The sequence below is a fragment of the Cyprinus carpio genome, chromosome A13 (assembly GCF_018340385.1).
Source record: "Cyprinus carpio isolate SPL01 chromosome A13, ASM1834038v1, whole genome shotgun sequence".
NCBI classification, from domain to species: domain Eukaryota; kingdom Metazoa; phylum Chordata; class Actinopteri; order Cypriniformes; family Cyprinidae; genus Cyprinus; species Cyprinus carpio.
In genome coordinates this window covers 8,049,930-8,064,692 of record NC_056584.1, presented here as the reverse complement: position 1 = coordinate 8,064,692, position 14,763 = coordinate 8,049,930, and the positions used below count along the sequence as shown (strand labels likewise).

At 35.3% G+C, this 14,763-nt stretch overlaps 2 protein-coding genes across 2 annotated transcripts in view; both read right to left on the bottom strand.

The window, feature by feature from the left end:
• The window catches only part of LOC122147192 (protein AHNAK2-like), a 28,574-nt gene extending 23,036 nt beyond the window's left edge, over window positions 1–5,538 (bottom strand). Inside the window, exon 1 of the mRNA XM_042768570.1 lies at window positions 4,808–5,538. Within this exon, the coding sequence (XP_042624504.1) occupies window positions 4,808–4,859 (52 nt within the window). The 5' untranslated portion in view covers window positions 4,860–5,538. The remainder of the gene's footprint in view (window positions 1–4,807) is intronic.
• Window positions 5,539–11,984: 6,446 nt separating this feature from the next.
• Window positions 11,985–14,340, bottom strand: LOC109090181 (ferroptosis suppressor protein 1-like). The gene is made up of 3 exons (XM_042768299.1): window positions 14,172–14,340; window positions 12,482–12,682; window positions 11,985–12,305 (listed from the first exon to the last, which is right to left on the bottom strand). Exons 1-3 carry the CDS (start codon window positions 14,338–14,340, stop codon window positions 12,151–12,153), a joined length of 525 nt encoding a protein of 174 aa, XP_042624233.1. The 3' UTR covers window positions 11,985–12,150.
• Window positions 14,341–14,763: the final 423 nt, after the last annotated feature.

The following is a 14,763-nucleotide window of genomic DNA, read 5'->3' as shown; positions in this document are numbered from 1 at the left end:
TGAATACATGACATCATCAGCAAACTGAACTACATTTTATTGACATAATTTGTGAAGATTTTATGCTTGTGTGCCCAGATGTTTCAAACAAATATATCCGCAAAAGCTCAATTTTTTTAATTGAGATTTTTAGATTTAATTTACACTACATCATCAGAAAATCATTTGTGAAAAATGTATGCTTTTGTGTGCAAATGTTTCACCAAAATATATAAGCAAAAGCTCTGAAATCCCATTTATAGTACATAAGTTGTAAGGACTTAAAGTTATTTGGATCTTGAAAGAGATTATCATTTTGAAATGTGTTTGTGTGGAAATGAGCTGCATGAAATTTCTTGAAATATTCTCCTTTTATGCTTTACAGGAAAAATAACAGCATATGGGTTTGGAACAATATGAGGGTGAGTAAATAATGGATTTAAATTTTTGGGTGAAGTATTGAGTATTTGAGTATATATTATTACATATTTAGTATTAGATATTTATTCTATGAATGATTTTTTTAAATGCTAAATGAATTAAGTCCAAACCTTTTACAGACCTCCCTAACTGAAATGAGTATTGTAAATGCTGTATGTAGTATGTTTCATATGTCATGATATTACAATTTAAGATGTACAAATCCTGGAATTTCCCAACTACTGATCTCCTGTATGTTAGCACATCACCCCTGACCAAGATAACATGGCATTAGAGGTTGTTTTCTGCTGCTGTGGCCATACGAGGCCCAGAGCTCTGCTCCATCAGCACACTAATACGGTTAATTAGCTGCTCAGCCAGATATAGGGAGCAGGAACATCAACTCTGGCCTGCACTCATAACATCATACACAAGCCTCTTTCAGAGTCAAGCGGGAAAGACTTGTTTGTATTCAAAATATAATTAAATTTCAGGGCTAGAGAGGGAAAATAAACTGAAAACAGAATTAGATTTTTTTCCATATTAAGAACATGGGACCAAGTTCCCTCATGTTTCCAATCAATCACGATCATTAATTGATGCATTTACTGTATGTGCCAAAGAGATGATGGCTTTAGAATTAGAGGATTAAACAGAGAGTTATAAAAATACAAATTCTGTTATCATTTACTAACCTCAGTTCATTCCTAACCTGTATGTTTAATAAATTATAAGATAGTTTCTTTGCCATACAATGTTGTTTGGACCCCATTCAATTTCAAGATATATTCTTGTTCCGCAGATGAAAGAAAGTCATATAGATTTGAAATGACATGAGGGTGAGTAAATGTTGGCAGCCTTATTTATGTTTTTATTTATTTTTTGACCTATGCCTTTATCGCAAATATTCTCACAAGTAAAAATAAAGTATGACATGTCAATACACAAGTTTTTAAGTAACTTCAGTCAATTCCGTGAAACCAAACCATGAAAAATGCAAACACTCTCAAATTCATAATTTATTCATCAGCAGGAGGACATTAGTGAGATGCTGATAGTTATGACTATTTTTAAGAGTGGACTCTAAGTGGGCAAAATCAATTAGTATTTTATGGCCTACTGAAGCACTAATATTTTAGGAGCTTCTCTGTAAGTATGATTTTTAGAGGGGACATCAGATGCCCATTTTCTGCAAGTAAAGTATGATTCTTTAGGGTCTTCATGTTGGATATGGGTGGCCAGTGCCACCCCTGATTGAAGCTTGGCCACCCCATATTTCCTTAATTTATATTGAAAACAAATGTCTTTCCGATCTTATATGTGATGGGAAGGCGGATTCAAACTCAGGTGGTCGCGTAAAAAGATACAGCCAAGCGTTTTATGTCCTATATGCCATGGAAGCTGTTGCATGATATGAGTCTTTTGTCTTTTTATTTTTTGGCCACCCCAAATCACTGGGTCTTATCTGGCCACCCCTGAAAAAAAGTTCTGGCTCACAGCGACCCGTTTCGGTGCATGTCTCTTTAAATACTAATGAGCTCTGCTCACCCCTACCCTCTCTTCTCTTTTTTTTTTTTTTTTTTTTTGTGTGTGTGTGTGTATTTGGTGTGGCATTACCATCAAAAACAAAACTAATCTACTGCGTCCTCAGTGGCTCTGATGTCTGGAGAAAAGACTCTTGGGTTTCACACCGCAAGCAAAAATAGACTTGGCGCTGAAACCATCGATATGGTCCTCAATACAGGACACAAGTCCAGGGGGTGTGGTTGGATGCAGATTCAACTCCTCCCACCTGACATATACCTAAACCTACCCGTCTCCACCTCCTAATCCCTAAACCCACCCATCTCCACCCGTAGATGTGGATCCAACTACGCTCCCTGGATCTTATGTTCCGCAGTGAGGGGCTACTGAAACCTTCGCTTCAGCTCTGCTCACACAACGTTCCGGCTCCTGGTGTGAAAGCACTCATTTGTTAACATGCACGCCGAAAAAAATATACGCTCCTTACTCTTTCGGACTTAGGTTCACTTTTACATCCAACTACAAAACACTTGCTGCGCAGAGAAAATATCGGACAAACATACACCTGGCTGAGGGCGGACAATGCTAATACGAGACAGTCCATCAGCGACCGGGGGGTGGGACCTAAGCAATATGACGTCATACTGCTCAGTAAATCAAAACGGCTTGATAATTGAGACTGTTTAGGTTTTTTGGGGATAAAAAAATAGATTTTTATCATTGTAGGGTGGTTGTGTCCACACACTGATAAGAAACATTGTTATGCAAACACCATGTAAAAGTGAATTATGCATCCAATGTCCCCTTTAAACATTTGTTTTCATTGTGAAGTTACATGTATTATAATGTCTTGCTCTATATAGAATGATTTTTAACTGTACAAGGTAATTTAGTGTTTTTACAGGTTTTTATTTTTTTTCCATTGTGCAAATATCAGCTATGCACTAATTCAGAGGATTCATTCTTCTCCACATCTTGCTCATCATGCTCAGGTGGTGTACTTTGGCCATTATCCAAGTCTCATAAGTCTACATCCTTCACAAAGACCTTAAGTCGTGCCCACCAGCATTTATACTGCCCTGCAGAGTCAAACCACAGAGTCACCAGCTAAAGAGAAAAGTTTTTTGATTGAATTATGATTGATCTTATATCAAATTTCACACTTTAGAATGTGATCATAGCAGAGCCAAACCCATCTGTGATAGGATAGACTTGATTCTGCGCAAAACTAAATTTTGACAAAATGTACAGTTCATGTGTGTCACTTATGTACAGCAGTGTAGAATAATGTAGTTTTTAAGTCTATTCTACTGACACAACAGTTTTGCACTGCATTCATCTTAGTGTGACCATAATTAAATCATTTTCTCAGATAGCAGAGATTGTGTGTTAATGCAATCTCACAAACATTTAGTGTCATGGAAAAGCTGTACAGCAAGTTCAAGTCTGTACAAAAACAGAGCACAAAACACATTTGATTTAATTAAATCCTGTGTATATATATAGAAATTAAGCTGTCATGCAGCAGTTGTATTGTGAGATGTATCGGTTGCTCATTGCAGCTTGTAGGATCTCTAAAATATAACTCTCGCCTCATCTAGGTCACTTTAAGTGTTTGTTTGTATAACTAAAGAGCGTGAAGTTCATCTGAAGGTCAAAGAAAAAAAACTATAGATAAAGCTGCTAGTTTAATTAAATGAGACAAGGTGACCAAATTACTGTTTGGTTAACGGATTAATTGGATTTCAAAGTCCTTTGATAATAAAGCCAAAAAGAACACCACCATCAAGTCACTGTAACATAGAATGACACAACCAAAGATGATTATTGAAAATATTAGAAAAAGAAGATACATGCATGGTAAGATGCATAAAGTGTATTTTCTATGTTCTTCTATATTAAAAAAAACAACCTTTTTTATTTATTTATTTGTTTATTTATTTTTATTTTTATATATATCGCTATGTTGTGGAGACACTTTGGCTTATGTATACATCTTGTATATTTTATAAAAAACACTTATTACATTAATTACTATTACTATTAATTACTAAATCAGTTATATATATATATATATATATATATATATATATATATATATATATACATATATATACAAAAAAAAACAAATATACTAAAACTATTACAGAATTATAACTATGAATTATATATATTTAAATATATGTTATGAAGTATTGGATTCTGCAGAGACAATATGGCTTATGTATGCATCTTATATGTTTTATTTTAAAAATGTATGTTATATAATTATATTTTATAAAATGTTATATATGTGCAGTATATTTTATAAAAATCTATAAATTAATATAAATATATTGTCAATATATTTTTGATATTATACGTATTTATTGATTTCTTATCAAACATCATAGAAATCCTTGAAATAAAAATGTGCTTTTTATTAAAATACAAATATTACGGAAAATATGAAAAAATGTACAAAGAATAAGCTCATAAGCTTTCATAAATCCTTGTAGACAATACTATTCAAATTCGACAATTCCTAAACGCTCATAAATCGCACTCTCAACACTGTAAACAAACACACTGCAGATGCTGTTGATAAAATACTGCATAACTCAGTTGACACACCCACAGCCACATAGTCACACCCCCTTTACTGCAGACACACCCAGATCACACACAGTGCAGCGTCATCTCAGCAGAGAAATGCAGTGATGCTTGTCAACAAGCTCAGCACCAGTGCCCCACTAACTCACACATGCACAACTCAACTGCACAATTATATTGTCCTGCCACCAGAGGTGCCGAGTGCGGAGATAAAAATAGCACAGAGCATGCAGAGTGAGAAACACAGAGAGAAAAGCTAAAGAGACAGAGCAAAATAAAGAGTGATGCCCACCCGCGGCTGATGCATGCCAGTTGGGAAATGGCAGGTGAAAACAGTCACACATGGTGGCTGTCTTCTGGGCGTCTTGTCCAGGCAGTCAATACTGGTCCCTGGTGACGCACTGTTTTGGGAAGCCCCGCTCTCTTCCTCCGAGGCTGAAGAACCTGCTTCTTCCTTTTTCCTCTCAGTCAGTCACTCCAGATGCTGAGGACAAAATAAAGTCGGACCCGGTGAATGGAGATAAAGTCAGTCTGACTTGGCATGCGAGGAAGGGACGGAGAGAGATGTCGTGCTCCATCCACACTAGTTGGTACTTCACAGGAGTGAGGCTGCAATCTCTACCCTGCCAGAATAAACTCGGTCTCTCTAGCGCGCAAAAACAATTAAAGGGGGTATGGCTGACTTGGGACGGGGGGCTGTCCTAAACAATGCAAATCCCTCCTTCTAAGCATCTCACTCCACCATTCTGATCACTTTTGACCAATTGACGCTCTGGACCATCTGACAGCTGATTGGTTTACAACATAAGAAAAACATTCCAGTTTTATAGGCATGCGGCAGAGATGTGTTATTGGATTTGACACCACACAGTACATGTTTTCATGTCTGCTGGGTGACAGAAGGGGACCTGAGGATGCGGTATGTCAGGTGACTAGACTAATGTGTTTAAGAGCAGCTGTGTACCTGAGCTGGCTGACATTCACAAACTTCTCATAAATAGTTTTGTCTGATATAGGGTTATGAGACATGCCTCCCCTTGTTTCTGCACTCCTTCTGATGGCCTTCTGGCTAAAAGATTTAGGAAGAATGGCAACTAAGACCATGTGCTAAAAGACCATTTCATGATTTCATCAGAATACTCGTATTTTAGAGTGGAAAAAAAAAAGGTTTTTTCTTTATAAGGTATTACTGCAACAGAAAACATATATATATAAGGTATTACTGCAACAGAAAACATCAAATCACATGCATGTTTATTTGGCATGTTCACATTGCTCGTTATTTGTGATACATTGTTAATTAAATAAACTTGTGTAAGACAAATAAAACATGGTTTGAAGTTTAGAGTATTTATGTATAGACATACAGTATATTCCCTATGCATGTATGTATACACTCTTGATGTTCATTCTTCTGTCGTAGGGCCTTGTAAACAGAAGGATGTCTGTGTTTCATATTCAGCACATATGTCCATCTCTCTTTATGTGTCTGCATCTGAGACAGGGAGTGGCAGGACGATACTGCATTAGCCCCTGGCTGCTGCCCAAGAAACTCCACACCAAAATCCATTTAGGCACTTGAGAAATACAGAATGTGCCCTGCCACCATCTTTGCCCATGCTTTTTCCACCAAGCTTCTGTAAAGATGTACCATCTTCAGCCATTATGCACTACAAATGCTGTGAACACTATAAAGGTGATTCATCCTCCAAATTATTTATATATATATTAACATGCTCGTAGATTGAAAAGTTTGAGTGTGGAAGGAATCGAAAAGACTGTTGCAGGCTTTCTGCTGATAAGCAGATGCTTTTAATCTAATGCAAATAACACTTCACTGTAGGTCTGGACGATGTGGCCAAAATCTATATCACAATATATTTCTTAATTATGGTTGAGACGATATAATTCCGATATCGATATGAACACTATTTATCTGAAATAGAAATCTTTTGTAACATTGTAAATGCCTTTATCATCCCTTTTGATCAATTTTAAGCATCCTTGCTAAATAAAAGTATTAATTTCTATAACCCCCCCCCCCCAAAAAAAAAAAATTATAATAAAAAAATTATACTGAATTGAATACTGTATGTTACAAAAGTTTTTTTTTTTTTTATTTCAGATAAATGCTGATATTTGGATCTTTCTATTCATCAAACAATCCTGAAAAAAAATTACTCAACTGTTTTAAATATCGATAATCAGCATATTAGAATGATTTCTGAAGGTTCATGTGACACTGAAGACTGGAGTAATGATGCTGAAAATTCAGCTTTTATTTACTGTTTTTAAGTTTACTGTTTTTGCTGGACTTTGGATCAAATAAATGCAGCCTTGGTGAACAGAAGATAATTCTGATACGGAATTATTCTGCAGCCCTACATAACATCACAAGTTATTTCGGTGTAAAATACAGCCTTTGACCTCATGCAGTAATGATAATGATGTATTGAGTGATGATTTAATCTTACTCAAATCCACACACTCCATATTGCTAACATATTAAGGGAAATTGTGAATTAATATTAAATACATCAAGAACTGATTGGATTATGAAGGCGAGTGTTAAACTGTATAATGATGACAAGTGTTTGTAGGGGAAGGGGTGAAAACAGTGTGAGTGATTTGAGCCTCTTCAAGCAGTACAGCTGCTGTTTCTGTAAGAAACTGATACGGTTACTGCATTTATTTGACGCGGCACGTTTTTGCTGAATCTGCAACTCCTGTAGGATGAGCACTGATGGGCTGCATGCACCATTCCGTCCCACAGCAGAACATTTGTTGCATTGCACTATAGGTAACAGTCCTTTACCTGGTATGGTGGTAGTCTAAAATAATAATAATAATAATAATAAAGTCTGTGTATGTGTTTTTTATTGAGAATCATATTTGATAAGCCAGACTTTTATGGTTCATATGATACAGGAGAATACTTAAAACACCTCACATTTGGCCTAGACTGTGCAAAAATATGCAATTTGGTGCAGTTGCTGATATTTATATTGTTGAAATGTAAGATTTATATATATTTTTATAACAGTATAGCAGACTACTTACATAAAATGCATATAAATATCAGTTGTCACTCTATATTTCCCAATAATATGTTTTAGTAAGATGATATTTAAATGCTTAGTTTATGATCCAAGCTCTGGAAGACAATGCTGCATGTAATGCAGTAAAACATTCCTCAAAAGCCTGATGTATCATCTTAATACTCACAGTTTTACATGATTTTTGTAAACCAAAGTTGTTTCAGTCCAGCAAGTGTTCACCTTGAAATATTAGTAACAATATAAAAGTTATTCTTTCGCTTAATTTATAAAAATCATTAAAAATTTCCCGGTAAAAAGACATGTGAACCAAAACCTCAAGGGTGACATTTGGCTTACACTTTAGAATAGGAAACACATATTCACTATTAAGTAAGAGTTTCCCTCAATAAACTTCTGATTTGCTGCTTATTGATTGTAAGGCAGTTGTTGTAGTATGTTTAGGTATGGGGAAGGGTTATAAGGGACATGCTCATGCAGAATAAGACTTAATATGCTTTATAAGTAGGCCATATGCATGCTAATAAGTCAATAATGAATAGTGTTCCCTAATCTAGTGTTACTGACATTTTTAGTTATGATAGGCATAGGCTTTTACTTGCTAATAGAGTATAAACTCTCAGTTAGAAAGCAAGTAGTAGATTGTGTACAACAGGTTTTTCAGCAAAGCTTTATTCATGCTGTTAATTTGAAAGCCTTGGAAATTTGCATTTCAAATATGATAAGTAGGCTTTCTAGGGTCATAGGTGTGTTTTTGTTGTGTACGTTGTCGTGGCAATTTTCTATTTCAATAAAGGTATGAGACAAAAGTCTTTTGAATATTTATTTTCTGGCAAGAAAAGTTCAGCAGTCATACAGTCAGCCAAGAGTGCGACAAAGAGGAAAACACCTTGACCCAAATATTTATACCCAAATCAAATCAGGATGCTTCTCATCCAATCATAATGCATACTCAAGATATGTGTCCATTTAAGGTATCCAACTATGTCCCTTAAATGTGTTTCTAAGCAATTAATGCAAATCATTTAATCTAAGAATCTAGGTATAAAAAAACATTTCTCGTCTCACACTTGTCTTGCACATACACACACACATTGAATCCTGTTATCTCTCAGCTCATCAAAAACTCAAGCCTACTGAAGCAAACTGAAGCACTCAGAGACAGTCTAAAGAACACTCTTTAGTACAGTGAATCAAATTATACTATTAATATTGATATTTTAGATAAAAATAACATTTCCTCCACATACGTGTCAGTTCACTCCTCTAATTTAGTCCTCATGTGACTTCAGCATAGTGATATCATAATTCTACACCTAAATTCTATCATAAATATGCATGGGTAGAAAAAAAAGGTTCTGACCTAATCACTGACAAACATGTCCTTACGACCCTTACTGTCCTGTGACTGCACTGACAGAGTTAAAGATTAAGAAAGGAAAAAAAAGATGTATGAATCAATCCACTGTCGACTCTTTTTCCATGAACTTTGAGGACATGGTTGGCATGCATGGAATACTTGGCTTGTTTTGTAAATTAGAGCCGGAAAGAGGGCAACTGTTAAATCACAAACAACTTAATCTTGTTAATGAGAGTTTTCTTTGGTTAATTCCAAACGAAAACTAGAACATAGTGATGTGTTTTGTGTAAGACAAAATATATTTAACTGAGCACAATAAGGCCATTTATTACATTCTCCCAGACATACCATGGGAAATGTTGAATTTTTTAAAATGGCTTGCAGTGTGCCAAAGGACTGAAGATGATTATGAGGAAAAATTAGTGTAGTAGAAAAAGCATGAGAAATGTGAGGCTCATGATTGATACAGTGTTGTAAATGAACTGATCATAATTCATTTTAGAGCTAATTGAATTGCTGAGGGAAGGCAGATACATGATGCTCTAGGTTATGCGCTGTGTTATTCACTGTAACATTAAACACAAGAGGAGCCCATGTGTTCTGGAGAGAGCTCAGAATGACGTCTGACTTCTTTAAGTCACGTGATCTACAGTAGCTAATTTTACTTTTACACAGGTTTTTTATATTGAAAAAGGTATATTAAAAATAAACATTTTCACAGAGGAACTTTTCTCAACAACTATTGTAGATAAACAGCGGAGTCTGCCAGATAAGTTATGGATGAGATTGACCTGCGTTTGAACGCTGACTTCCTTTAGAAGCAAGACTTGCTTTGCCTTAAAGGAACAGTTCACCCCAAAATTAAGATTTGCTAAACATTTGCTCACTCTCAGGCCATCCAAGATGTAGATGAGTTAGTTTCTTCATTAGAACAGATTTGGAAAATTGATCATTTCATCAGTTGCTCACCAGTGGATTCTCTGCAGTAAATGGGTGCCGTCAGAATGAGAGTCCAAACAGCTGATAAAAACATCAGAATAATCTGTAAGTAATCTACATGACTCCAGTCCATCAGTTAAAGTCTTGTGAAGTGAACAGCTGCATGTTTGTAAGAAAGAAATCCATCCATCTGTTCTGATAAAGAAACAAGCTCATCTACTGTATATTTTGGATAGCCTGGGGGTGAGTGCATTTTCAGGCAATTTTCATGCTGGGTGAACGATTCCTTTAAAATAGAAACAAAGCCAGAGGAAACACATTGGACTATTTGACTCTACTTACACATTCAAACATGAGATTTATTTGATGAGCATCGATATGAATGCTTTTATATCTGTCTCCCTTTAAAGTGAAAGAATTCAATTGTCTGTCTGCTTATTTCATTTATTGCTTTTTGACTGAGCAGAGACGAGACATTATGCTGTTCCCTGATGATATTTTTAATGTTTTTTGAAACTCATAACTGTAGTAATTCCACCACACCAATATACACAGACATATATGCACTAAAACAGCTCTCTTGCATCTTATTTTTACATTTCTTGCATTTTTAATCTTAGATTTCTCATGTTTTGCTGAGTCACATCAGTGCAAAATTGTATAACAAGTTATGAGCTAACAAAAAATCAGGGGAATTTGAGTGGATACTTGTTAGGAATAAAAACATCCTGCTGCCACTCTTTAATAAATAAGTCTTAAACTCAACAATGATTCTTTATACAGTATAGCTTGGTGCAGATATATTGATGATGGCTCTATAAATTGAATGATGTTGTAACAATAAGGACAAATAATGACAAACATGAACAAACTCCATTAACAAACATGAACAATGCTAGCTGACATTCACACTGGAGTAGAGCAAGATCTCAGAGGATACTGGCTGAAAGCCACAAGCTTTCTTTGTGATTAACTGTGTTCAGAATTTTTTGCATATCACAGTGCAATGTACTTGTCTTGATCTTTTTAGTCTGGTGATTGAACTGCAAATTAATTTTCATTAATAATTCATTATTTTAATTAACTGCCAAAAGATATTTTACACTAAATTGAATTTAAAATGCAAAAACAGCCCTTTTTAGCTCCAAAATGTTAACACCACACTATTCATGTGTGGCACTTGATGAGGTCATGTGTAGTGTGTCATGAATCAAACAGATTACATTTCCATTTTGGTGCTGTTAGAGGAATAGAAATTGCACACTGCACCTTTACAAAACTGATTAGACAGGTTTAATGGTTTCTTAAATATGATTTAGGCTAATTTGATTTGTTTCTCTTTATGTGAATCACTCAGTTCAGTTCAGAGAACTGATGAACTTGAGTAAAGGCATTCAAATTTCATCTTTGTTAAAAACGAAGTATTTTAAGTATTTTTAATTTCAATAATTCTGAAAAACAATATCTGTCTATTCAGTGACTCAGCATCTTGTTTTGTTGACCAGACTAGAGGGATTTGATTTTTATTGTATGATTGCCCTCTAGTGGAGAAACACAAGCAGCTCATCAAACATCATCTGGTCAAGATATGAAATCATTGTTAATTTTGACAGAACATTTTTATTTAGTTTTAGTCTTAAGCCTTTGGACTAAAATGCAATTTAGATTTAGTCATCTGATTTTTTTTTTATTTTTAGTCTAGATTTAGTTGATTAAATGTAAGATTTTAGTCGACTAAGTCTACAGTAGATTTAGTTAACTGAAATCTAATGGGTTTAGTCACAGTGTAATGCATTAGGCTATACTGTATATTCCCGGAGATGACATCTAAAGTGTATGCAAACTTATGTCAGTAGGCTACGTGTCAGTTCAAATGTGCACATCTGAACTCCCAACCACACAAGAGATTACTTCTGACTGGATCTCTTCCCAAATCCTCCCTCCTTAACATTTTCATCTCATTTTTATTTTTTGACGAAACATTCAAGTGATTTTCTTCATAGTTTTTGTCATTCAAAAATTTTTATCGTCTCATTTTCGCTGGTGATAAAATGTAATTGACGGAAAGTAAGTATATATGATACTTATATGGAAGTATATATAATGTTGGTTATTTGTACAATATAAAGCATCTTTCTGCTGGTCTGGTTTATTTAATATTACAACAATAAATATAAAAACATTTTGTTAAAAAAGTGTTAAATGAAGTCAAGTAAAATGGAACTGTGTTACAGTCCAGACATTATGAGCATCATGTAAACATTGTTTGTTAACCTTGTGTTAATTAGGAGCTTTTTGCCCCATTTCCCTCCAGCTCTTCCACAGCAGCAAGCTTTGGCTCTTTCCCTTGGTGACCAAAAAGCGAGGTAGTTTATAGCCATTAAACTGGCCTACTCCAGCATCCTTGCCCATAGCAATCAACATAGTCACATTTCCTGATTGGGAAAAGGACATTGATCAATGAACATAAAGAGGCATAAAACTCATCGAGAAAGCTGTCTGAATTGTATTATTAAATAATGGTGAGAAATTTTCTTTAAAAATAAACTTTTTTTTTAAAAAGAGCTCACAAAGGACAGCTGAAACTAATTCACTTGGTGATGGTTGTTACCTGTGCGATATGAGGTTAAAGATTTTCCTGTCAGACTGTTTATGATATTGGTGGCAGCAACCGCAGCATGAAGCCCAGCGTGATACGCCATCTTGGGTTCATCGAGATCGGCACAGTCACCCACAGCATACACGCTGTCAAAGCCTTCTACTTGCAGGTGCTTGTTCACCTTCAGAGCACCACTGTCTCCCATACATGCAGCTGAAATATGAGGGGGAAAAAGATCAAATATAACCACAGAGAGAGCGAGAGAGAGAGAGAGAGAGAGAGAGAGAGAGAGAGAGAGAGGAGAGAGAGAGAGAGAGAGAGAGAGAGAGAGAGAGAGAGAGAGAGAGAGAGAGAGAGAGAGAGAGAGAGAGGCTGCGAGAGCGAGGAGAGAGAGCGAGAGAGAGAGAGAGAGAGAGAGAGAGAGTAAGTGGGTGAAGGATCAACCAATTACATGAGGTCATATGAGGGCACAACTACTACAAGTCAACAAACAATATAATCATAGGCGGAGTTTAGGTGGGGACGAGAGCCAATAATGATTTTGTCTGAGCTAGTAATAAAATATAAAAATTAAAGAATTCACATTTTCTCATTGTATTTGTATTATTGTATTGTTTTGTGGTTAGAATAAGAACGCAAGCCTTAAGATTCAACTTCGGCTTGTGACAGCTGAAGTGGATTTTGTAATATGTGCGATCGCATCACTGATTACTCTTGAGAAACTAAGATGAAGTAGGCTACAGAAGGACAAATATCCAAACTTTTTCAAACTACTGCAGTTTGCACACAACATAAGATAGTTTCTCAGTTATGAGGAGAATCTGGCTCTGATCTTCAGTGGCACAGGACAGATTCTCAGATCTTTCTTTACTGCTCATAGAGAACGATTTGACTGAAAAACTATCAGAAGAGAAGAAATAGTGAAAGAAAGACAGTGGTCATCTACACAATTCGGAAAAAGAGCTTTTCTGCATTAGATATGTTTTTCTTATGTATTGTTATATAAATATATGAAATGTAGAACATATAAAAAAAAGTGTTTGTAGCTCGTCTGCCAGTGGGTGCCCCCCCCCCAACCCCCCAAGCATAAAAGTGAAATTTCCTATGCCTATAATTCTCTAAGCTTTGCAACTGCACAAGTACGCAATCCTAACCAGGGTTCTCTGCCATTCAGAAAAGATTTGATGATGAAGATTCATACTCATTATTTACATTTAATAAAGTACAACTAAAATGGAAGTGTAGTTTATAATAATGTATGATCATTCTGTATGAATTAGCCATAAATATGTTGTCATGCCAACGAAATATGGGGTAATCCAAAAACATTTATAAAATTTTTTTCATTTGCATAGATTTAATTTAATAACATTTTATGGAACATGGACGTTGAACACCTTTTGTTCCTAGAAATTATTTAAATAGCATTTTAACAGTTCAGAAATAAAAGCATAAAGGGGATAAATTAGCATAATACGTCATCAATAATGATGCAAATAATTATGTTTTGTTGCAAAACTAATAAAATTCTTTGGTTGTGTGTTGTTCATTTCTTTGAAATGTAATTCAGTGAATTCACACAAAGCAGCCATCAAAGCAAAATTCCCTCTGGGGATTTAAACAAATATTACTAAGATTGGATATCATCTCAACAATCGCAAAGAACTATTAGCCCATTTATTACATACAAAAAAGCACTTACTAAGACTGGACCTGTATGCTTCAGAGCTGATCTTATTTCCTGTGCAACAGATGACTAAATCAGCAGTGACCTGCTCGTTCTTATTAGTCTTGACCAACATGCCTTTCCGACACACATTCAATTCCAGCTCATCAAGGTTTGTCACTTTCTGACCTGCATTCAGGAACATAGGGAAACAGAGAAGAAAAGAGTTAGAAAACATACATATTTAATGTTATATATGTGGCCTGAAGCATAGTACATGTTTTAATATTTTGCATAGTCTGATCCAGTTTGTAACATTTTCCTTTTCCTGAAAAGGCCATCTCCCCACACAGAACACATTCAATAAGGAATAATGTACAGTCAGTCCGCCTTTGCAATATAAACAGCTTCAAGGTGATAAAAGTCCCCTCAGCCCCACACCCAGTCATATTACATGGCTACTGGTTAAATAAATCAATACGTGGGCATGAAATTATGATTTCAGCTATTAGCTGTATATTATATATTAAAGCTTTCACTAAGAAAAATATTCATAACAATGTAAAAACACTATTAGACGAGAACTGCAATGATACTACAATAATATTAATGCTGAAGTTTTTTACAG